The sequence below is a fragment of the Ambystoma mexicanum genome, chromosome 11, assembly GCF_040938575.1.
Source record: "Ambystoma mexicanum isolate Mex_15411 chromosome 11, UKY_AmexF1_1, whole genome shotgun sequence".
Lineage (NCBI taxonomy): Eukaryota > Metazoa > Chordata > Amphibia > Caudata > Ambystomatidae > Ambystoma > Ambystoma mexicanum.
The window spans coordinates 1,479,074,842-1,479,100,782 of record NC_090934.1 but is presented as its reverse complement, the minus strand read 5'-3'; the positions used below and the strand labels follow the sequence as shown (position 1 = coordinate 1,479,100,782).

The following is a 25,941-nucleotide window of genomic DNA, read 5'->3' as shown; positions in this document are numbered from 1 at the left end:
AAAACATTCTATAGTTTGTGTGCTCCAAAAGAACAAAAAATGATTTCTTTTCCAGTGTTTATTTTTTCTACACAAATCTTAATATATAATTTTTTCTGTGATACAGATCACTCTGTTAGAAGATTGTTCAATTATCACAAATCCTTTTTTGTTAATTAACTTTATATTACAATTCTTCTTTGTGATGAATTCATCCCTTTTTGTCCTTAGTTTATTTCAAACCCTCTACACGTGTTTCCCCATCATTTAAGATGGTTCATCAGGAGGGAAAATTGATTGTTGATAATTTGTCCTTTCTCTTATGTTACAATCACTCTTTGTCAGTGTTTTGAGGTATTATGTAATTATCAATTAACATTGGTTAGTATCTAAAAAGAAAGTAAGGGAACAAGAGAAAATAAATTTGTTTTGGGTTGTGTAACCGAAAAGGTTATGTTTCCATATATCATTTGCCAACTTAATTTAAACCCAAATCGGAATGCAATTTATGTAAAATAAATGGGATAGACACGTTCTGGTTTCCGTTTCATAATCAATTCCAATTCTTCATTTTCCGTTCTTCATCTTCAATATTTTGTGATCGGATTTTTTTTAAATATACCTCCATTTTATGTTAAATCCAATTTCATTCTTATATCTATAAATTAAAGATGATTCTCATATGATACCATTATGAATGCATGTTTTATAGATTTACATTTTTCACCGCTATAACTTACCCCAGGAAGTTTTCCTAGCTTTCTCGTTGATTCCGTGTGTCAAGTGGACATGATAATCCAATGACTGGTCTAAAAATGGCCGCTTTTATATTCTAAGTGCAGACGCTTACGCTTTACGTGCGTAATGACATCATTACATCCCGAGCGCCATCTTGAATTGGGATTAAGCGTTCTTTAATTGCTATTATTATGTCCATACCTCATACTGGATAGAATGAAAATGAAATATCTTCAATTTATCAACTGTTTTCTTATACATTTAAAATTCAGATTAAGTTGATTATGTATTCCTAAATATTAAAGACTATGTTTTCTTTATTTTATTTATTGTATTGGGATTTCCGTGTCTGTGTTAAGTGATGTAAAATAGAGGCAGTTCTTCAACATAATTAATGGAGACCAACCTTTCGGTTTCTATAATGTTTGATGATGTTTAAGAATTATTAACCTCAAATCACGCGGCTGAATTAAATATGCATATATCACAAGAATGGTACATTGTAACATTGGTCGGTCTTGGTTATATACAATTACTCATAAAAAATGACCCATTCTCTGAGTCAAAATTGAAACCAGTTATACAAACATCCAAATTACAAATCCAATTCGCTTCACGTTGCCGTAGAAGTCTTTCTCTATTGCCAACTCTTGGAGGCAAATTGACAATTTCCAGTCCGACAAATTGTATTCCTTCTACTTTGTCCTGTGAGTGTCCTAATGCAAAATGTTGTCCCAATGGGTATCTTAAATCCCTATTTTTGATTGTCCTCAAGTGTTCTGAGAATCTAACCTTCAAAGGTCACGTAGTGCTTCCTATGTAGAGTTTCAGACATAGGCATCTTATTACATAAACAACGTTAAGTTGCATTGCAATTCATAAAGTCTTTAATTTGGTATTTTGATCCGTTTGGTAACATCATTTCTGATCTGCCATTATCAGAATATGTGCAAAAAGTACATTTGTTGCATTTGAAGTTTCCTATTATATTATTTGATGACCATCATTTCTCTTTTCCTTTGTTTTTCTTCCTCGCCATGAAATGTGAAGGGCAGAGTATTTGTTAAGATTTTTGGCTCCTCGAAATGCAATGCATGGATTATCATCCAGGTGTGCTGCTAAATCAGGGTCTAGTAGTAGCAAAGACCAATGTTTATTAAGTATTTTCCGTAAGTACATGTCTGAGCTGTAAGTTGTGATGAATATTCATTTTTTAGTGTTGTTCTGTACCTGTGATTTATTTTGTAGTAGGGTTCTGTTCTTGTGCGATGTTTGGTTTTGTTGTAGGCTTCAATTATTTGTTTGCTTTTATATCCTCTTTCCCGAAATTTAGCCGCTTCTATATTGACATGCTTTTCCAGGTCTTTTTCTTGTGTACAATTTCGTTTTATTCTGAGAAATTCTCCATTTGATATGTTTTTGGTAATATGGTGAGGATGATTACTCCTAGTGTGTAAAATACTGTTCCCAGATGTTGGTTTGATGTAAAGTGTTGACTGAATTTGATTATTTTCAATGTATAGTTCCAAGCCTAAGAAATACATTTTGTCTGTACTTTGTTCCATTGTTAGTTTCAAGTTGTAATCATTATTATTTCAGTATGTATGGTATTCCTGTAGTGATTCTTTACTTCCTTTCCAGATGACGAGAACGTCATCTATAAATCTACCCCAATAGATGTGCCGGATGCTACCACGCGTGTTCTAATTAAAAATTCCCCATATAGAGGTTTGCACCGGGGCGAACTTGGCGCCCATCGCGATTCCTTGTTTTTGCCTATATATTTCGTTGTTGAATAAAAAGACATTGTTTGTCAAAGTAAAGTTTAACATGTCTAGGATCATATTATTTTGGTCCAAAAATGAGATGGCTGTTGATTTAAAAAAATAGTTACCTATTTCTATTCCTTTGGTATGCAAAATGCTTGTGTAAAGCGATGTTACGTCAAAAAGTCACTAGTCTGTAATCCTGTTCCCAATCAATAAGTTCCAGCTACTGTGTAACATGCTTTGTGTCCTGTATAAAAGAGGCTAGACCTGCTGCCAATGGCTGCAAATATTGATCAATATATGCCGATATCAGTTCAGTTATGGAGCCAATACCATTTATTATTGGTCTACTTGGTGGTAAAGTTGTGTATTTTGTGTGTATCTTTGGTAGGAAGTAAATGGTAGCAAGGATCAGGTGTGCATTTTTCATGAAATCAAATTCATCATCCATCAGTAACTCATTTTCATGCCAGTATGTACTTAGAGTTGTCCATTCTTTAATTAATTTTGGTAGTGGATTCTCTTTCAGTTTTTCATAACATTCTTGATCATACAAATGAGTTTCTGCCATTTTTATGTAATCTTTGGTGTTCAGAAGTATTATTTTTCCACCGCTGATTTTACTGATATTTCAACATTTTGACCTTAGTTCTTGTATAGCAATAAGTATGTTTAATTGGTTTGAATTTCTTGTTGAGCTGGTCGTTTTTCCTTAGATCCTTTTGTACTGCAATTAGGAAGATGTCTATCACGTAGTCCGCAGCTAATTGTGGGTGGAAATGCGATTTTGATTTGAGTTTGGTTGCTTCAATCAATCCTGTTTCTAAATTAAATTGCGATACAAATGTGTCCAACGTGTGAATGTCTTCTATTTGCCCAATACTTAGTATATTCACTGTGTCTTCCGAGTGTGTGATGGTTAATTCAGATGGAATTGCTGTTTCCGTGGTTGGTTGTTTGTATCGTGTTGTTGATGCAAAGAATTAAATATGCAAATGATATATGGAAACATAACCTTTTCGGGTACACAACCCAAAACAAACTTATTGTCTCTTGTTCCCATACTTTCTTCTTAGATACTATCCAATGTTAACTGATAATTACATAATACCGCAAAACACTGACAAAGAGGGATTGTAACATAGAAGAAAGGACAAATTATCAACAATCAATTTTCCCTCCTGATGAACCATTTTACATGATGGGGAAACACGTGTAGAGGGTTTGAAATAAACTAATGACAAAGAGGGATGAATTCAGCACTAGAAGAATTGTAATATAAAGTCAATTGACAAAAAAGGATTTGTGATAATTGAACAATCTTGTAATTGGAACAATTCATTGTGCAAACCTGAGCAGTGTGATCTGTATCACAGATAAAATTACATATTAAGAGTTGTGGAGAAAAAAATAAAGTGTGTGTGTGTGTGTGTGTGTGCGTGCGTCCGTGCGTGCGTGTGTCAAAACCTTTGTTTGTCTACCTGGTGTGTGATTGGAGGATTCAATTAGGTCAGCCCAAGTGAATGTGTTAATCTGGGAGACATTTTCCATTCTGAATTGTTCAGGGATTGCAAATAAGGTGCATTGTTGCTTTTGAGGACCTGGTCTGGCAATATTGGCTGGTCCCTGGTTCTTTGTCCTGCTTTCTTCTTAAGGCTGCTGGAAGTCCATCCTCTGGTCTTTCTTGTCCTCCTTGCTAGCGGTACCGACTTCCCTGTGCTGGGCCCCTTTTTAGGTTGTTACTGCATTGCCTCCCTGTTTAATACTCCTGGACATAGCTGGAGCCTCCGTGGGCTAGATGAACGACGTGTCAACACTAATCCACTTCAGCTCCATCTTGGCCTTTTCTGGCTCACCTTCATCTGTTGTTCCTGTGCTTGACAGTTCCTTAAAGGCTGGCTGCCACGTCTTGCCCCACAACCTACCCAGATCCTCCTGGTCAGGTTCTACTGACTTCCTGTTGCCTTCTTGCTGATGGGTAGCCCTGCTGGGAACACGGATTACTTTTTTTTAAATCCGTCTACATCGTTGCTGGTCTGGGCATAAAGTCCCTGCTATTGAATTATTGCCCCAGGTCTGAAATCTTGTACTTAATGGGTTATCCTGTCATTATATAAGCCCTCCTTGACTGGAGCCCTACGTTCTTGTGGTCCTGATCTATTCATCAGAATCATCTTCATTGGTCAGTTAGTTCCATGTCAGTTCAACAAACTAAAAATATTTCATAGACAACACGTGCAAGTCCCAGTTTCACTGCGTCAAGAATAGCAAATGAGAGTAAGAAGTCCAAGTCATTTATTTGAGGAACAGCCTTTGAAGTCCAAAGGAATGATTCAAGAAACAGCCTAACAAGTGTTTTGAGCCTACCACGGCTCTTCATCTGAGGCTAATATTAGGCATATAATACATAAGCAATAAAGAATTAATTGAACAAAATAATGACACCATACAATAGCGTAAGCAAAATAAATAAAGGCATAGCATTCAGGGACAGATACAAGTGGTGGATGAGCCAAATTAGATGAATGTGATTTGCAATAGGGTAAGTGCAGGACAAAAACAAAAAGAAGAAATCATATTGAACCCAAAGTGCAAAGGAAATAAAAATTAATTAAAAGCCATACCAAATTATGGTGAAAGTTCATTAGGAGGTAGATGTTCAAATGTCCAAAAGAGAAATCAAAAGAGCAGGGGAAAAAAACAATGTTGTCTTTGTCTTTACCTCATTGGAATTATACTGGCAGTATATCCACACTACCCAGATACCTGCAGCCTTGATGCTTTTTGTTTGCTTGATAGTTATAAGCGCTGTGGATCGTGACTTTTTCTGCCAACTTGCCCTTTAAAAATATTTCATTGTACCCATGCCCCTCTTCCCCATCACTACCACCCCTCGTCCCAAAACCCTTCCCACGCTCTTTTTTTTCACTTAACCCACAAAGACATATAAAAACGCGCAGTAATGACGACAAAGTAAATTACAGCAAAATAATTTACTTTGTGGGAACAACAGGATAGCCATAGGTCTCCTGGGTCCTGGAGTAGTCAAGTGGTGTAGCAAACCAACTCCAAATCGCCACTGACTTCAATTCGCCCGATTCCTGCTCGGCTTCCCATCCTTCACGAGCTGACTGGGTCTCGGACTACCTGGAGCTGGAGCTCTTTAAGGGGCCATCTACAGTGTTCCCTGTGGATGGTTGCTTCTTTGGCAGCGACTGTGGGGCAGAACTGGTTCTGACCTGGCTTCAACTCATAACTGGACTTTGCCTATGGACTGTGCCTCATTTATTCCAAAAGGGAAAGTTTCTACAAACGCTTGACCTTCTGCAAAGTGACAAAAAAGCTACTTATCAGATTACAGACATTTTCCGGGGATAGCCCTTGAGTCTGTGGAGTTTCTCACCTTGATTTATAGTACTTATATGTGACATGTTAGAGAATGTACATTGATTGATTGATTGATTTATAAAGCGCTTTACACCAAGGCGCTGTACAGTGGAACAACATAATACATAACATCAACAATGTAACAGAGGAAGCAAAATTACATCATGAATCATTCGATAAAACAGTGAAAAGAGCAATTAACTGAAGGGGAGGGGGAATAGGGGAGTGGGATAAGGTGGGTGGGGGAGGGGTGGTGAAGAGTTGGAAGAGGGAATTGAAGGGAGAGAGAGGAGGGTAGGAGAGGGGAGAGAGAAAATCAAGGGGAAGAATGAGGGGGGAGGGGAAGCAGAGAGGGTAGAGGGGGAGGTTTCAAGGAGTAGAATGGAGGAGGAGGGATTTAAGTGAAGTGCGGAATGAGGGGAAGGTCGTGGTGGAGCGGATTGTGAGATGGAGTGAGTTCCAGTGCAGGGGTGCAAGGGGTTGGAAGGAGCGGAAACGGGAGGATTCAGCAGTGCTTAGTGGGGTGACCCTAAAGTCTCACAGCTTGTTTCCATAAGCCAGGAAGGGAATGACATCAACTCCTGCAAAATATACATTATATATATACACACACACACATATATATATATATATACATACATATATACATATATATACACACACACACACACCCTCGCCCCCCCCCCCCACCAAGTAGGGTAGAAGAAGGGCTGACAAAGAACAACCACGCTAGTAATGGCTAAAAAAAGAAAGGAGCCACCAAGTTAGTACATGTTTTTGAAAATGTACATGATCGCACTGCCAAATGCTTTTGATGGAAAACCTGGTTCTGCAAACTGCTGGTTGCATTCATCTGTGGAAAAAGGTGCTCAACCCATGAGCTCATCCCAAACTCCTTGACATTCTAACTTACCTCAATGTTGCTTTATACCAGATACCCTGAAAGTGAGATGACCAAAAGCTCCAATATTCCACCCAGTTTGCCCAGCTCTCGCTATCCACTCTGCTTAGTCTCTTACTTTCTTTCCTCTTTTGTAATAACACAAGCCTAACTATATGCTTACACAAAGTAGCTATAAACAGCTCCATCCAATCTGTACATGTACAGACGTACAGCCATAAGTACACTGTAGTCTCCATGGCTCGTGTTGCTCTGTGATTAGGAGTCTACTATATATTAGCACATGGGGTAGAGAGCTGGCCAATCAGGAGGTACAGAGCAGAAGCAGAATCTGCAAGTGGCCACCCGCATTTCATGCCAGCCCACTGCGCTTCTGCCCACCTACCACCTTATCCTTGGATGTGGTGCTCCAGGCTGAGTCTCCACTGGAGTGCCTCACGAAAGGCCCCTAGCCAGCCCCCCTGCCCACTCACCTGCGCACTCATGGCCCACCTCCAGGTCCTGGAAATAGTTACTTCCAATCACGGACATGTGTGTAATTTCTTTTAAGGGAAGCATGAATTGCACAAAGCCTGGTGTTTGGGAGAATTCTCAGAAATGTGCTAATTCCTCTCTACCTTAGAGACCCCAGCACTTTTGTTGGACTCTAGGACTCAATTTCTAACCTGGAGAGAGTGAGACCTTTTTCCCACGCTCTCGTGTATTTTTCTTGTGATTTTGACAGTTTTTGTTTTGTTTCTTAAGTCTGACAAACTCCATAGGCATCTTTTGAATTGTGTCACACAGCACCTTTAGTGCAGTGACACAGGGAAGTCTTTTTAGATTTCCCAAGGTTTAAATAACTTTCTTTTGGATTAACTACTGTTTCCAAGAGCAGTAAAGCAAAATTGGCTTTATCGTACATTGTGACTTTCTAGACCCAGCACACACTATCTTACAATAGGGTGCTGGAGGGGTTACTTAGCCCCCCCCCTTAGTCTAATATCTCATGTAACATTTTTTATGTTACCCTTTACACAATTAATGGCTGGTGGCAGTAGTTACTTTTTACTACCGTGTTGTGTCTTTACCTCGGGCTGCCTTCGCAGCTGCAGTAAAGCACCCATGGGTCATTTTGTCAAAATGGCCCTGGTCTTTTTTTCGCCATTTCTTGTTGTTTTGGTCCCTCTTGAGATTTACTCTGCACGCCAAACCAGGATTAGTCCCTTTGTTCATTTTGTCTTTGGCGGGCTTCACGAGTGAAACCCACCTTTGGCTCCAGTGTGTCTAGTGGGGGCAGGAAGTGAGCAGACCCAAATGCACTGACGATTGGCCGGCTGGCTGTCCGGCAAGGACAGCCACCCTGCTGGGTGATTGACAGCTAGGCCGGAATGAATGGGAGAAACCTGCAGGCTTTTTGGCTGGAAGGCCGAGTCGACCACTGGACAAAGGAATCCGAAGAAGAACTTGAAGAGGACGCCTGCTGCAACTCCTGGACCGTTGGTTTGCTCGGTGAAGCCCTGCTGGTGTGCTGAAGCTCCTAGTTCGCCTCGACAGAGAAGCTCTGCAAAGACGACTTATCCCCTTGAGTTGGTGGGACCAATCAACTCCAAAGTAAGCCACCTGGAAATCCATCTCGGAGCTGGTTGAAATTTCCACAGAGTGCTGCTGGAAACCGTATAGCCAGAGAGAGGAACACCAGTTTGTGTGCGTTGCTTTTAAGTTGGCCAAGAGCTCCAGGAAGATCCTCCGGACTCCTGCGAAGCAGAACTCGGGACTGACCAAGCCTGAGCCCCCTCAACAGAGTGCGGGACCCCAGGTGCAAGGAAGGCCCATCTCGACAGCCAGGAACCACTGTGTTGCTGTTTGTGGTAGTCGCGAGAAGCTGAAACACTGAAGTGATACTTGTTTGAAAGCTTTCCGGTTGCGGTCAGTGACCGTCCTGTTGTGTTGCAGGAGTCCCCAGAAGTCCTGCCTCTTGTCCTCACGACTGAGGCCCAGGAACAACAGGATCTGCAAAGCTGCACAGGAACAGAAGTCACCAGCTGCAGTACTGTCAATTCTGAGAAAACTTACCACTCACTGTAGATTTGCTTTCTCTTCTACTTCACAAATCTCCCGGCTTGTGGCCCTACATTTGATTCTTCTTTCTTCATCAAAGACGTCTAAAAACATGGTGCAAAGACTTTTACTCACCTTCAAGAAGTGCTTCAGTTACATAGACCTTTGCCCGTTGACATTGGCTTAGACTGGTTCCTTGAAAGACTCTTCTCTCCTCTTGTTGTTGTTGTTGTGCACCTGTCTTTCCAGGAAGGAAACTTACTCTGCATTGGGAGGTTCAAAAGTATTTGCCTGCTTAAAGAAATATTTGAGGTCTCTTGTTTTTTCTGTTTAACCTTTCTTTTTACACACTCTCTGCCTACTGTAGATGTAACAGTTCTATATTAATGACTACACGTTTCCTAGCTATTTACGTCACCTGAGAGGATAGGAATTGTCTGTGGGTCATCCCCAATGGGAAGTTACTCAATCTAAGAAACCTAAGAGTGTGGATTTTTGAGTGTATTTGAGTGTTGCTTTATAGTGTTCCTTCTGAAGAAGTCTTGTTTAAATGCCTGGTAAATAAATTAATAATTGTTTTATCAAGAAACCTTGAGTTCAGTGTTTGTTTGAATAGTCACTGTGAATCTCCCTGTAGCTACATTACTGCTCACATTGGCCCCTCTTGAGTTAAGCCTGGCTGCTCAGCCACAATGCCAACCTGTGTTGTGCAGGCTTATACCAAAGGCTGGGTCCTATTGACAGGTGGCTAAGGTTGTAGTAGTGCACCGTAAGGGTACTACCCCAAATCTTTACGCAACACCTGGTTCCCTTACAAAATGGTAGTTAGTGGGAGGGATACCAGTTGGATATAGGGCAATTTGAGCGGGGTGTAAAAGGTGAGCGAGGAAGAGAGAATGAAAGATAGAGACGGAGTGTACAGGGGAAGGTGAGGAGCGATGCCAAGGTGGCAGTGGGAGTAAGTGTGGGCGGAGTGAAGCAGAAAGGGGGTTGAAGCTAGTGGTAAGAGATAGGCAGAGAGAGCGTGGTAAGGCGTAGATAGAAGAAAAGATGCCTGACATGAAAGGTGAGACAAGTGTTGCAGTGTGAGGTAAGGAGAGTGGTTAAACCCTTAGCCACCAGCCTTCCCCACTATTCACTTTCAGAGTCAGACAATCACCCCAGGTGCAAATCGGGGAGCTGAAAATGTATCCATGCTCAGACAGTCATATGGGCTACCCTAGAACAGTATAGAAAAAGTGCTACAGTGGCAGGGGTACTTCAGTACAACCCCTTACCCCCACCCCACATCTCCACCTTCCTACAACAGAAATGAAGTCAAATCTCCCACAAAACCATGGGGAAGAAACACATTATTTAGGGGTCCCGTACAATTGGACAGCAGTGGGAAGATACAATCGTGAAGAAAGAAGCAGCAGTGATTGTACAACAATGCCCCTTGCAGTATGTTGTGTTATAGCCATGTATTGATTGCTATCACCTGAAACTCTGGACCATAAAATCAGAGAAAGGAACAAAAAGGTGGACCTTTTCCCAAATCAGAAAATCAACCACATAAAACAGCCATATTGACATTACATGAATTTGCAAACCTTAACACTAACTGCAGAATGCTTTACATCAATCACTGATAGAACGTTGCTTAGTGCTATGGAGCTAGTGGTTACATGAAGTGTTGCCTTCACCCACTCAGAGCTGGTACCTTTTGTTTCTTCTCCATGTCCTTTCCTTCTTGGTCCAACAGGATCTGAAACATTTGCTCCACTCGGGAGTCAGTTGTGGACATGCGCTGAACCTACGACAGACAAACAAAGTTTTCAAATTAGTGAGACTACAGGTTTCCCTCCTTCCCGCTCCCACATAGTCATAATTTCCACCGCTTCCAGCAACCTCGCAGAGAAACTCTGCGTCTCCGGCGGACAGCTCCGTTGCTTCATGAAGCTGGGTCAGCGCTCAATAAATACCATAAAAATAATAATAAAAGATAGTCCAGAAACCAACTGTAGCATAACATGTAGCAGGCTTTATGCCTTCAGATCCTCTACATAAGTCAGCCACCCCACACTCCCAGTCCTTACATTTCTGTAAGGGAGATGTTTCATGTTTATGTCAAATCCCCTGCACCTGTGAGACCCCAGCACTTTTTGTTGGACTCGTGGATCTTTTCGTTTGTTCTCCTGAATAAGGGGATCCTTTTCTCCCCTCATTCATTCATTTTGCTCTGACTTTGGGGACCTTTGTTCATTATGCTTTTACTTTCTATCATGGAGTCTTGCTTTTCTCCAAATTTTTTAAGGCATCTGTGATCCACTTTTGCAGCACACAGCACCTTTTGGGTAGTGTTGCTGGGAGCCCTTTGGTCTTTCCTTTTTATATGCTTTTATTTTCCTTGAGAGAACTACTGTTGCCAAGGATAGGGGATACGTTTTATCCTTCTTACCTTTTATTTTGTGAGATCAGCACACAACACCTTAAGTGTAGTGTTGAGGGGTTACATGGTGTCCCCTTTTTCACTGTTCCTGTAACATTTCTTTAACAGTGACAAGCATACCTGAATGGCTGGTGGCAGTGGACGTGTTCTACCGACTTTTGTAATATTTACTTGCAGGCATTATTCACAGTTGCTGTAATGCACAGAAGAGTTACAATTGACCTAAAATGGTGGCTGCATTCTTTTTTCGCAATTTCTTGTGTGCTTGTCTTTTCTGGGTCCTTCTGCCATCCTGGTTGGGGGAGGTCCTGGTTTGACTTTTGTCTTCGGCGGGAATCCTTCATGAAGCCCACTGAGGCTGCAGTGTGTCTGTGAGGACTGGAAGCAGGGAAGGAGTCTGAAACTCTGCTGTTGGTTTCTGGGATGCCTGCCTGGAACGAGTTACAAATGGGAGGCAGGTTGTACCGAAAGGACAGCCACCCCCAAAGTTTGAATGTAGCATGAGTGTTGATTGTTTGGATTCCTGTATAAAAGGTGAGAATTCTGAGGCTGGAGACAAGTCAGCCCCTGGAACAGAAGAACCGAAGAAGACAGCCAGAGACGCCTGCAGCGCCTTACAACGACCGGAGAAGCCTGCTGAAGTACAACTGCTGTCCTGACCCTGTTTTCGAATCGACAGGGAAGCTCTGAAGAGGATGGCTACCTCCCTTGGACTGGTGGGGATAATCAGTCCTGCGGCAACCTTCAATTTAAGCAATCCTACGACGTGCTGCAACGTTCCTATGCTGCAAACCGCCAATACCCTGGGACCTCGAGCCTGAGTGCAGTGCATCGTCTTGCCAATAACAAATCCTCCAGAAACATTGGTGGACTCCTTCCAGACCTCCAGAGGCAAGATCCCCCCCTCCTTAAAGTCCTAAAGTAACTAACTAATTTTGATACAACTCAAGTGTGTAAGTGTTTCTGTAGGCCTTTGTATAATCTAAGTTCTTTGTACTGACCTACTGTCAGGTTCCCTTTTAGTCTACACGCTAGGAAAGGTTCTTAGAAGTGCAGAGCAGGTGTGAAAAGCACTAAGCATGTTAGATTCTAAAAATGTTATGTAATATTACCAAGTCAAAATCCAATCTTCCTCAACTTGCACACTGTGAGAGAAAGTAGTAGATCCCAGTTAAAGATAGTGACTGCTATTCTTGGAGCTGATTGGCTCTCCAACTTCAGTGAGGTCGCTTGGAACTTTGAGAGAGGTTCTAAACTGCCTTTCATTCAGATACTCAGTTTAGATGGTCGCAGTTCATCTAGCTCCACATAAAAATGTATTGAAAAGCCAAGCAAAGGATAAGAAAACCCTAGTCAAGGTCCAGAGGAAGAAAGGTACAGAGTTTAAAAGAAGAGGCGCAGATTTGAGCTGCAACTGGAGACTGATTCCAAGAGAAAGCACAGCCTACAGCAACTACAGAAGCTAAGTGAAGTTTATTTAAAGATTAAGTTAGAACTGTTATTTTAAGAGACTTTCAAATACTACTCTGGCTAGATAAACAACTAGTTTCAGGAAGTTTGCCAAAAGCTTTTACTTGCTCTGCGGAGCATTTTCTAAAGTGAATTCCAACGTTGTCTTCAAGCATTAGCGTGCGCGTGAAGTGACACCAATCCATTGAATTAAAGATCTAATGAACCACGGGATAGCGCACGTACTACTATTTAACTTGTGTACACGTTTTAACCTGTGTTTGTGTGTCACAGGTTTTTCGGTGCCTTGGACGTCCTTGCAGGCTTGCGAGTAAAGGACCCTGGAGTTTGTTTTTTCACGGGTCGAGTCATCGCGTCCGTGAAGCAAAACTTCTGAAGGGACTGCCGTTTTTCCCGATATCACTGTGAGAGTGAGCATGGTGTGGGAGTCAGCTCGGAGCCAGTGGCTTATAGTTTTTGAGAGCACAAGGTACGCTTTTTCTTCAAGTAGACTATCATGAGGAGTCAATGCTAAAGCTTCAATCCACCGGCATTTTAAAATATTAAACCCACATTTTTCTCACAATGTTTAGGAGATTTAGTTTCTTGTTAGAAAATTCTAGTTCCAGAGTTTTTAAAGGAAAAAATAAGAAAGAACAAACCATACAAGATTTCATTTTCTTACGAACTAAGAGGTTGATTAGAGGTTCTTCAGTTAGGAATCTACCCAACACATTATCTGAAAACCAAAGCGAAGTACAGAACTCTAGTATGGTGTAGAACAAGTTTCAGACAAGTCAGAGTTTAAGCGAAGAGAGGCACAGAGAAGGATTTTACTCAAAAGCCTTTCAGCAGAGAGCAAAGGCTATCAGGTATGAGAAGAACATTTTGGAAAATCCACATGGGATGTTAGAAAGCTTTCCAAGTGGTTATATATTATCTGTATGTTTGTCCATAGGTCATTGGTGAGTCGTTAGCCCAGAGCAAGACTTCAGAGGGTGGCAAGCAGAACCGGATTTTGTTATTTTATCCACTTCTCCTTTCCCCTCAGGGTTGTCTGCCCTGCAATTATAAACTAGAGAATTGCAGAGGGGACAAACCTAGGGGGTCTGTGGGGCCATCGTCAGCTCCTGCAGGAATAAAGAACTGGGACCCAAGACCTACAGCTCACATCTCACTCCTAAGATAAGCCTGGCTGTTCTGCCATACTACCAATACCTTGAGGGGTATAGGCCTATAATAGAAGTTGAAGCTCTGTATACCAAGGAGACCGTTTTATAAAGTCCTACCCTAAGTGGACATAGAAAAACTCCAACAATTTCCTTCCAATAATGCATCATCCAAGAAACTAGCCCTTTAAATGGGGCAGTACACAAAGCCTGTTGGGAAGAGGAAAGCCCTCCCCCGCGAAGCGCTTTAAAGTAAGGCGAGACACCATTGAGGTACTGTGATGAGCCAGGGGGCAGGGGGAACAGTGAGAGGTACAACTTCCTGTCCAGCAGAACCCATGCTAATATAACCAATGATAGTGTAACTACATGGTGAGGCCCAAAGCGTGGGGAGCCTCGCTATTTTGCGTAGATATTAGTAATCCAGGATAGAAGGGTAGGCCTGCGTGGTAAATGTGGCATTGCATTGCATGCACTAGGCCACAGAAATCTCCAGTCATGCTTGAGCTCGGATGAGGACAGTTTGCACCCGTACCCACCACAACCTCTATTCATGGTTCCAAAAGTGTTACAAAGATGAATGTGCCCTACAAAGCCGCAATGAGAGACCGGCGCCAGGTGTACATGTTATCTCACACTGGCCAATTCATGGCCCGGCTCACTCCCGGGTGGCCACGATTTATAGCCCATATATATGACTAAACCCTAAAACCCCTGAATTCCATGGCGCCAGGTGCCCTGTGACCACCAACCCCAAAGTAACAAGACCTGAAATGTTCAAAGAGGATGGATAGGACATATCACTGAAGCGACAATCGTGTGATTTGTATTGCGAGGTGCTGGGAGGGATAAAGTATAGTTCAAAACAAGGGTGGAGACCTTGGAGCCGGATGGCACGGAGGGAGGGAGTGAAATGTGTGAGTGAAGGTTAGAGTGCCCCAGAACCTCCTGTGTGTCTGTCTTAAGGCCTGCCAAGTGCACAGTATAAGTGATAAAACATGCCGTATAGTAGGAGTATAATGAATTTGTATTCAGACCTTCAAGGTGAGAAGCTGATGAGCCCCGCAGCACCCACGTGATGGAAGATACACGGACTGGGCTGGAACCAATAAACTGTCATCCCTTATGGATAAAGATGGTACATGTTTAGGGTCTGTCCAATCAGCAGCGGAGGTGTTTACTGTATGCACTGCGTCATCCATGACAATGTTTTCATTTACAAGATTCTGCATGTCCAATTTTTATCGGCAGAACGTTCTTTGCTTCTGCTCTCATCTGCGTGTGAGATTAAAACTTGTTATCCTTACAAGATCGACTTGGGCCTTTCTTCCCTAGCAGGTTGTATTCTCTCTGGTGTGAGCGCTTAGGGGTGTGCCTTCAAGCCTCATAATAAATGGTGACACTTGTATTGTACAAGGACCAGCAGTTTATTGGTTTTTAAATATTTGGCCATGAATGGTGTCTAAGAGCACTTTCGGACCCATGTTAGACTTGCTACTAAGGTTAACGTGTGGAATATGCAGGGGGGTTGCTAGGTCTGGAATAGATGCAGGGCTATGCTAATGTCGGGACTCGGGGCTAGCAAGCCTTTTGGTTGCAGCCCCTGAGATAATATCCAGAGCTTCAACCAAAAGACCCGGGGCAATGGCCTTCCTCAGCCCTCCCCTCACAACGCCACTAGCAACATTTACCAAAATGTATGCGGTTCACATGGCTACGTCATTCTCTTCTCGGGGAACAGGAGACAAACATAACAATGCTATTTAAAGTATGCCCAGCACAATCATTTAATCAGTCAATAAGCTTCTTGGAAAATGAGACGCATGCACGAACAGTCCACTAGAGGAGCTATGGAGGCACAAGAAAGTGTCCAGAACATCCACTTCAAATTGTCACACTTTAAATTCCTACAGGGTGCCAATATCATACCACCACAAATGCATACGATAAAGCCGGAGCTAAATAGCAACCGTTTGAGGTGTGGGGTGCACCTGGAAAGGAACGTTCTGCCTGGTGTAAGTGCCCTTTTGTTCAGATTTACCAGGTTAAGGCCGTGGTGAAGTGTGTGTATTTTTCAGGTTTGGATTGAAGGTAATCAATCAAGCTTTGTGTGTTAGAATTATCGCTAGCTAAGAAAAAAGTAAACAAAAACATTTACTCTATCGGGATTCATTTAACCAAAATACCAACTATCTCCCTGATGTGTCCCTGGCCCACCCTATGGACTGACCAGCTCTCTCCTGGCCCACCCTATGGACTGACCAGCTCTCTCCTGGCCCACCCTATTGAATGAGCAGCTCTCTCCTGGCCCACCCTATAGAATGATCAGCTCTCTCCTGGCCCACCCTATGGACTGACCAGGTCTCTCCTGGCCCACCCTATGGACTGGCCAGCTCTCTCCTGGCCCACCCTATCGAATGAGCAGCTCTCTCCTGGCCCACCCTATGAACTAACCATCTCTCTCCTGGCCCACCCTATGGAATGAGCAGCTCTCTCCTGGCCCTCCCTATGGAATGGGCAGCTCTCTCCTGGCCCACCCTATGAACTAACCATCTCTCTCCTGGCCCACCCTATGGAATGAGCAGCTCTCTCCTGGCCCACCCTATGGAATGACCAGCTCTCTCCTGGCCCACCCTATGGAATGAGCAGCTCTCTCCTGGCCCACCCTATGGACTGGCCAGCTCTCTCCTAGCCCACCCTATGGAATGAGCAGCTCTCTCCTGGCCCACCCTATGAACTAACCATCTCTCTCCTGGCCCACCCTATGGAATGAGCAGCTCTCTCCTGGCCCACACTATGAACTAACCATCTCTCTCCTGGCCAACCCTATGGAATGAGCAGCTCTCTCCTGGCCCACCCTATGGACTGCACAGCTCTCTCCTGGCCCACCCTATGGACTGAGAAGCTCTCTCCTGGCCCACCCTATGGAATGAGGAGCTCTCTCCTGGCCCGCCCTATGGACTGAGGAGCTCTCTCCTGGCCCACCCTATGGACTGACCAGCTCTCTCTTGGCCCACCCTATGGACTGACCAGCTCTCTCCTGGCCCACCCTATGGACTGACTGTTACACTCACCTGGTTCCACGGGGACGCCACCCAGCAGTTGGGACTCGGGTATCCTTCTCTGCGGTTCCCAGGTGTGACCAGCGGGAGGGTTCTGCCTGGAATACAGGTGGGCAATGTTCAAGACTGGGCAACTGGGGTAAACAGTCTCCCACCACCCCGTTTACCGCGGCCTCACTGGACCTCTCCTCACCTTGTTTTGAATGCAGGTGTGTTCTCCGTCCTGCCTTCTTGGCAGGGGCGCATTGTGCTTGGTTGTCGTTTGTGATCGAGTTACTTCACTGATGCCGGCCCGCTTTGAGTCTTTCAGGTAGGTCTTATTGCTGTGCTAGATTATTGTCCTTGCATGACTTTTTGGTTTAACTAATGTCTTTTCTCTTCCTTAGGTGCGCGGAAGCCCAATATGTGGCATAGACTGAATTGGGTCTCGCCGGTAAGTAATGGCGTTTTGAGAGCGCCTTGATGCGGTGAGTAGGCGCTACGCGCAGCGCTATGATGCCTTACCTCTTGCTAACCTGTTGTCTTGTCTTCCCACAGGTCGCGGTGCTCAACCGGTGCATGGAATTCCTGAGGCGATGCTGGTCGAGGAGCGGCTTGCGAGGTAAGCTTTTCGGCAGCGTTCATTAAATTGTGAAAATGTCTAATGCCTTTTTTCTTTCTTTTTTGCAGATCCGACGGTTCGGGAGGAGCGCTGGTTCCAGGATGCTGATCTCAAGAGCCGTGGACAGCTAACGAAGAAATTACAGGTAAGCTGCTGCTGCTAACAATGTCCTTTTTCTCCTTTACAGATGCCGTTCTTCCGAGGTTCGCGGGTGCAGCTGAACACGGTGAGCGTCACGTTGCAGAATTGCAAAGTAACGCGAAGCGTGTTATCCCAGTCGGGTGTGGTTTAAATAGCTTTAAGAAAGTAGTTCAGGTAAAATAGTTCCTATGGTACCACTCCCAAAAATACTATACCGCATAGCTTGGTTCCAAGGAGCCAAGCTATGTGGATGCCTCCATGTTGATTGACACTGAAATAAAGTAGTTCCCAATACAAGTCCTTTATCAAGTATGAGCATGGCGCCTTTACTGGCCCCAAGAAGGCCTAGGCCAAGGATGCCTGGTTTTAGTGGAGACCCTTCCTGGCCCATGGGCTTGCCAGGCGGTCTTCTGGATGGGGGTCGTGACACTGACCAGCTCTCTACTGGCCCACCCTACGGACTGACCAGCTCTCTCCTGGCCCACCCTAGGACTGACCAGCTCTCTCCCGGCCCACCTTGCTGCACTGGTGGTTGTTCAGAGTTCAGCCTTGGGACACTGCAGATGATCTTCTTGTTTGACAAGACATGAAGAGGAGAGGTGCAGGGCCTGTCTTTTCTTCTTACCAGGTGGACCTCCTTTCGTTGCCCGATTATGCTGATTATCTCCTGCAACCCGCCTTCCTTGCATTCTAGAGGTCCCTCGAGGCTGCCTGCTCCGTGGAGGTCTTCATCCTGTCATGCCAACCAAGGATGTTCAGCTGTTCAAACTTCAGTACTGTTGTTTCACCAGAGCCCCGAACTGTGGACCAGCCGGATCCAATCTTGGCACCGAAAGCGACCTCTGCACCCTCGGCCCAATGACCTCCCATGATGGACAATACCTAGAATTAGGTGGTCCGAGCAGAAATTTGGGAACCGCTGAAGTGGTTGCTGAAATACAATAGGGGGTGGGAGTTTGCATTCCGATTCCTAGCCCTCATACACCCCTCAAGGTTGTATTGCTATAACATCCTAACCCTACCTCTCCATTGCCTGGATACGCTGTGGGGTGTTCTGGTCAAGGATCTCTACCTGGGCTTTCCCTAGATCAGTGGTTTTCAAACCTTTTCACCAGAGCCCCCCTTGATCACATTTTGAGCAGGCCGGCCCCACCAAAGTGCAATTGGTGGCGCAAGTCCGAAGCGCCATGAATTATTTTGCTCTGTCGAAGCATGAGAGAGAGTGAAAAAAAAAAGGGCTCACTCACTCCAGGGTTAAAATTAAAAGTCCTAAAGTTCAGCAAAAGAGCTGGGGGTCTCTAAGGTTGAAGGGAATTAGCACAGAAATGAGAATTCTCCCTAGAACCTGTGTCCTCAGTCGAATTTGCTGCCTGGTACACACACTGCATTTTGCCGGTCATCAACGGGGCAATATAGTGGCACCAGCGGTCTGGTGGCCATTGCGCGCCACCCTTTCAAAGTTCACAAAGAAGTGCGCGGGGGTCTTCCCTGATTGCATACTTCTGAAGGACTGTAGCTGGTACCTGTGTGTGCCTCCTTACATTCGCTGCGTCCAGCATCTGTGCCTGCTGTACCTGAATGGCCTGCTGGAATGCTTGTCGGTCAGCCTGCGCCGGTTGACTCTGCAATTGCAGCGCCTGTTGCAGGTGGTGCTGTCCCTCGCTTAGGGTCTGGATCAGGGCTTACATGGTCTTCCTCCTTATCCCACCGCTTGCCACAACTTGTCACAGTGCGGTATGGGAATAAGGACTGGCTCTCAGAGGGTTGATTTAACACTCAATTCTTTATTTGGTTTCAACTGTCTTTAACGACTTAAGAACTCTCAACTCTGGGAAGTTTGTCAGTGTCTTGGGATTGCTGTGTTACTCCCATATAACTGGCTCCTGTTGGCCCCCTCCACTTCCTGTCAGCTCTTACAATGTTGGCAGGGCTATCACTGTTCTTGTGAATGACCTTTTGTCCCTCGTAGTGTCGTTGTAGTGGGAGAGAAAAAGGGGTAAGGAGCGGGCTTGGGTTCTCCTTTCCACTGCTTCCTTCGCTTGCCCTTCACTCTTCAACGGTGCCTTATCTGATAGCGGCCACACAGTGACGTGATAGCCGGTTCTCCAGTGCCTGCTGCTTAGCCCTGAATGCAGGCTGCCTCAAGAGTGCTCTTGTGGCGCAACAAAAAGAATCTCCTCCGGACCCACCCGTATTTCAGCCCCAGCGGGGGCTAACCTTCCCCAGCTTTCTTTACGGCGTCCCTCACTATGCCCATTCATACCTTTAAACCTCCTCCAGCATCTCGGGTCAACGAACACACAAGAGAAAAGGACCCAATTAGCCCCTTGGTCTTCTCTGCTGTCCATCAATCACTTCCTTTGTCCCTCCTCCTTCAGCCAGCTGCACACCCTTTTGGTGCCGTGATGCGCTGTGCTGCCTTTTCCCTTGCCGTGCCTGCCTCGCTTTTCATTACGTCTTCACAGTGTTGTAATGATTTACGTACCCGTCTCAAACGGGTTGAAAACTTCTGTTCGTTCTTTTCTTCACTTGCGTTGCCCTACAGTTGCCTAAAGTATTGCATTTAGCATTGCTTATAACTGCCTCACTATTTAAGAAAATAAAGTGTTGCTGTGAATGTATACATGTGCATTGTAGTAGCTGTGTAACAATAATTACCTGACGCTTTCATTGTTAGAGAGTTTTGAAAGGCCCAGTCTGTCTCTATAAATATAAAGTAGAAAATCTGTTGGATTGCTCCTTATACAATTCCACACCGTTCCACCGATCTGCACCAAATGCTGCATCGTTACCCGTTAGGACTCTCTGGATATTACTGGCTACATGACATTTGGACAGCCCACACCTTGCCCCAGATTTCAGCCCCTTCACACATGAGACGGTTGCCTGAAATCGTCAAAACATTAATGTGGTCAAAGAAGGACCGGACAAAGCTCATTTTAAGCGTCTCGGCGCGAGGAACAATACTCAAAGGTCCCAAATAACATGTTTAAAGACCCTAGGACGCACCGTTTGAGAAATATTTACACCGCACCATGCCCGGATGAGGTAACAGGTGGGGAGAGCGCACAGAAGGTTCCAGTATGCTGCAGGAAGTCAACTCTCGCCTCCCCTCCATGTCTGCTCCGGGGTATGTCAGCCAGCCACACGTGACCATTCTCATTCTAAGCGACTCGTGACAGCGACCTACAGGATCATCGATTTTCAATAATTGATTATTGTTATTATGTCTGTTTATAGAACCTGTGCAGAGTGTGGGTACTTTTTGCTAATAAATATATATATATATATATATCTTCTGCCCAACTGGAACTATTGGCGTGGTTTTGTGTGAAATCGTCGTAGCCCTAAACTACCCTCTACCCAGAAAGGGAGGTCAAGGCGCCCCTCTTTGAGAAGGAACATGCCATGATAACCAGTTCCGTGGGAATGTACCCGTTCAAGAGTCCGCAGCCACATGTTCTAGCTCTCCTCCGTTTTAGCTTTACTGCTCTGCTACACCACCTTCATTGAATTTGGCTGGACATCAGTGTCTTCTTCTAAAAGGGTGGACTCTCAGAATCCATCCCTGGGGTTGATTCTGAAAATCTATTGGTAAAATGACAATGCATTACTTACCGTAAAAGCATTTCTGATGGTTGTATCTGCTTAGATTCACATGCTGTGCATAGGGCCGACATCCAGTGGTCACTGCGGAGTATTACATTTTGTTTTTCATAGTCGAAAAGGGGACGTCGACAAGGCGTGTCTGCAACACTATCCCTATAGTGACATGCGTTGTACCCACAATCCCTCACGCTTCGAGGTCCCTCTGTTTGTATTTTATCTGCCCTGAGGGAGCCTTCTATACGTAAGTGAGTACAGAAAAGAGAGAGATGTAGAAAGATGTCTATGTTCCTTCCATCCGAGCGGGGAGGAAGGGTGGGCGCATGTGAATCTAAGCAGATACAACCATCAGAAATGCTTTTACTGTAAGTAATGCATTGTCTTCTGATGTTTGTTAATCTGCTTAGAATCACATGCTGTGCATAGACTAGTGAGCAGTACCCGGAGTTGGCGGTGGGTTATGAGAAGGAACAGTAGAGAAAAGATGTCTTAGTACTGCCTGTCCCACCTGTGAGTCAGATCTAGAGTGTTCATCTAGACAGTAGTGTTTTGTAAAGTTGTGCACAGAACTCCAGGTAGCCGCTTTGCAGATGGACTCAAGGGGAACATTTGCAATGAACGCTATGGAAGCCCCAGTGCCTCGAGTGGAATGTGCTCTTGGCTTGAAGGTGGTAGTTCTATTGACTGGTTTACATGAAATTTCGAGATGAATTTTGGTGCAAACCTTGGGTGTGTGCGTAGAACCATCTTATCCTTGTGAACTGTTACGAAGGGGTCTAGAACAGAAAGAGCCTGTAGTTCACTTACTCTCCCAATGGAGGTGATAGCTATTAGGAAAGCAGTCTTAAGAGTGAGGTCTTTGAGAGTTGCCTTGTGCATGGGTTCAAAGGGAGGGCCCATGAGTCTAGAAAGTACCACATTTAAGTCCCATCCGGGAGCTGGGTTAGCTATCGGAGGGTGTATTCTCTTTACCCCCTCCATGAAGGCTTTGATAACTGGTATCTTCCACCACGACACTTTAAGTTGGGAAGTGGTGTATGCAGAAAGTGCCGCTAGGTGGACTTTAATGGAACTGAACACTAGACCTGAATCCAGTAAATGGGTCAGGTACAGAACAATGTTTGTGGGAGAGCAGTCAACTGGGTTGATGCTCTTACCTCTACACCAGATGACAAATCTTTTACACTTGCTAGAATAGCAGTGGCGAGTATTAGGTTTTCTGGCTTCCCTGAGGATGTCCATACATCTCTGCGGGAGTTGTAGATGTCCAAACTCTATGATCTCAGGAGTCAGGCTGCTAAGTTCATGGTCTGAGGGCATGGATGCAGTGTCCTGCCCTTGTCCTGTGACAGCATGTTGTACGGGCAGGGAAGTCTCACTGGGGGAGATAGGGACATCTCCATCAAGTGAGCGAACCATGGCTGCCGGGCCCACATTGGGGCCACAAGTATCATGGTAACATGCTCCTGGTGCATCTTGTGCACCACCTTGTTGAGAAGGGGAGTCGGGGGAAAGGCGTAAACAAATTTCCCTGACCATTGAATCGACAGACCGTTCCCTTTGGACTGGTTTTGGGGGTACCTGGAGGCGTAACTTTGGCATTGTGAGTTCTCCAGTGTTGCGAACAGGTCTATTTCCGGGAATCCCCATTGCGTGAAGACGTCTAAAACGATGTCTTCGTGCAATTGCCATTCGTACTCTTCGGGCAGGGGGAAGTCTCTGCTGAGTTCGTCTGCTAGAAGATTGAGTTCCCCTGGTACGTGTTGTGACAGTAGGAACATGTGTTTGAGAGCCCACTTCCATATATTCTGGGACAGCTTGGACAGTCCTGGAGAGTGGGTGCCCTCCTGCTTGTTGATGTAGTACATGGCTGTGGTGCTGTCTGTAAGGACCATCACTGTCTTCCCTTGTAGGTGTTCCTGGAAGGCTTTTAGTGCTTTGAACACCGCCAGTAGCTCCAGTAGGTTTATGTGCTTGGATGCTACGTTCGGAGTCCAGACTCCGTGAGCAGTTTGATGGGATAGGTGAGCCCCCCATCCTGTGAGGGATGCGTCCGTGGTTAGAGTGGCCTCCACTGCGGGTGTGGCAAAGGGTTTCCCTATTATCAGGTTTTCCTTTGTCCACCACCGTAGCGAGAGAACCAAGGCCTGCGAGACCACCACTAGATCGTCCCATTGTCCGCTGGCCTGACACCACTGGCTGTTGAGCCACTCTTGCATTGGGCGCATGCGCAGGCGCGCATGAGGTACCAAATAAATACACAACGCCATCATACCTAGCAAACGCATCGCTTTGCGCACCGTCACCTCTCGACCTGCCACATATTGGGGGATCTGAAACAGCATGTTTTGGACCCTCTCGTTGGAGAGGAAGACGAGGCCGTCCTTTGTTCGAATTAGAGCCCCTAGGAATTGTTTGACTTGGCTGGGGGCTAAGCTGGACTTCTTCTCGTTGATGGAGAAGCCCAGTTGGAACAAAAGGTCTACAGTCTTTTGGGTGTTTCAGAAGCATGTCTCGTAAGAATCCCCTGTTATGAGCCAGTCGTCGAGGTAAGGGTATACTGGGATGGATAACCTGCGCAGGTGTGCCGCTGCCACTGCCAGTACCTTCGTGAATACCCTTGGTGCAGATGCTATGCCGAAGGGTAATAACTCTGAACTGGTAGTGTTTGCCCTCTATCATGAACCTGAGGTATTTTCTGTGCGCTGGCAACATTAAAATATGAAAGTATGCATCTTTCATGTCCAGTGTTGTCATGTAATCTCCCTGTGATAGCAGTTGGATCACTTCCTGTAAGGTCACCATACGAAACTTCTGGGGTTTGACAAACTTGTTCGCTGGGCGCAGATCTAATACAGGGCGCATGGTTAGATCCTTTTTGGGTACAAGGAAGTACACTGAATAAATACCTTCCATTACCTGAGATAGAGGCACAACCTCTATGGCTCCTTTTTCCAGCAGTTGGTCCACTTCTTGGAGAAGGATGGCGAGGTGTTCTGGTGTTATGCGGCGTCCCCTCGGGGGTCTGTATGTTGGGGAACTGTTGAACTCTATACAGTAGCCGCGGGCTACGGTGGAAAGTACCCAGCGGTCTGATGTTATTCCCTCCCATGCTGGAAGAAAGGATGTTAACCGGCCCCCGACCGGCGTTGCATGGGAGGGGACGCGAATCTTCGTGTCACTTGGTGGTGTTGTTGGCTTGGGAGCCTCTAGGGGTGGAACCCCGACCTCTTCCCTTGCCACGACGTTGACCCCTCGGATTGTACTGGTCGCTATTACTCTGGTAGTTGCTGGCAGAGTACTGTTGTTGTTGGTTTTGTTGCTGCCGTTGTCCACGAAAAAAGCGCTTATTACCAAATCCCCGCCTATTAGGGGGTTTAGAAATTTGGTCTAAGGTCTTTATTGTATCAAATTCTTTCTTCGCGTTCTCCAGCGCGTCATCCACTGCTCTCCCAAAGAGGTTGGATTCCTCTATGGGTTTATTAATAAGGGATGCTTGTGTTTCCACCTTTAATCCGGAATTGCGAAGCCAGACGTGACGCTTCAGTAAAATTCCTTGTACCAAAGTGCGGCCAGCCGTCTCTGCTGCATCGAGGGTATTCTTGATGATGCTTTGATTGACCAGAGAGCCCTCGTTAACTGTAGCCAGTAAATGAGTCCTTAGGGGTTCGGGAGCTTCTTCGATGTCCTGTCTGAGCTTAGCCCATTGAGCATCGGCGTAGCTTGCCAATAGGGTATTATTATTTGGCAATTCTGGTAGAGATTGCTGCAGAGGTGGTGATTCTCTTTGCTAGGGCATACAGCTTCTTCCCCTCTTTATCTGGGGGTGCCTCGCTAGTAGATATTGGGACTCCTACCCTTTTTCTGGTGTTGGTCACGACCAGGGAGTCCGGGATTGAGTGACCCTTAATATATAATGGGTCTGATTGAGAGGGAGAGAACAGTTTCTCAATTCTCGGATTGACACCTCTCACCAATGCAGGAGTGGAAAGAGAAGGTGTAATACGTCTCTTAACTGAGGCGAGGATAGGTATAACCTGGCTAGTGGGTGTTTTTTCTTTGATTATCCTCTCCACAAAATCGGTGTCTGGGGTGACGTCCCCCGTTTCGATTTCGAAATGTGCTGCTGCCTTCTTCAGCAGTGCATTGAAGGTGGGTTGATCATCGACAGGCGAAGGGTTCCTGACTGGTGTAGTTTCAGTAGGCCTGATGCCTATACTGCTACTGCCTGTGTCATTCGACCTAGCCGGTGACTGCCAGGGATTTTGGTCGCCCTCGCCTGGGTCTTCATGGAATCCTTCCTCACATAGGTTAGATTCCTCGTGAAAACCTTCCTCTTCTTGTTGGTCCTCAACATAGGTGAACTCATCTTCCTCTTGGAAGAAGGTGTCTTCCTCAGTGGGATTGTAAGAGTTTATGTCCTCCTGTATGGGGTTATAAAACTTCTGGTATTTAGCCCTTGGACTCTCCAGGGGTGCCTCCCTTGGTCTCTTGGGCACCCTTTCTTCTGGGATGGACATGAACCTATCTAGTTTGTCCATACAGGTCTGGAACCTTTCAAAGGTCCACTGAGGTCGGCCAGGACGGTCTGGGAAAGAAAAGGGGGTTTCTTCCTCCTGTAATTGTCTGGTTCTGTCCCATAACATCTAAGAAAGAGAGCCTTCGCCT

The 25,941-nt window shown here is 45.3% G+C and overlaps 1 protein-coding gene across 1 annotated transcript in view; it reads right to left on the bottom strand.

Moving 5' to 3' along the window:
* Window positions 1–25,941, bottom strand: part of UNC45A (unc-45 myosin chaperone A) — a 239,197-nt gene that overhangs the window by 162,715 nt on the left and 50,541 nt on the right. The window contains exon 5 of the mRNA XM_069625194.1: window positions 10,517–10,609. Coding sequence (XP_069481295.1) covers window positions 10,517–10,609 — 93 coding nt within the window. The remainder of the gene's footprint in view (window positions 1–10,516; window positions 10,610–25,941) is intronic.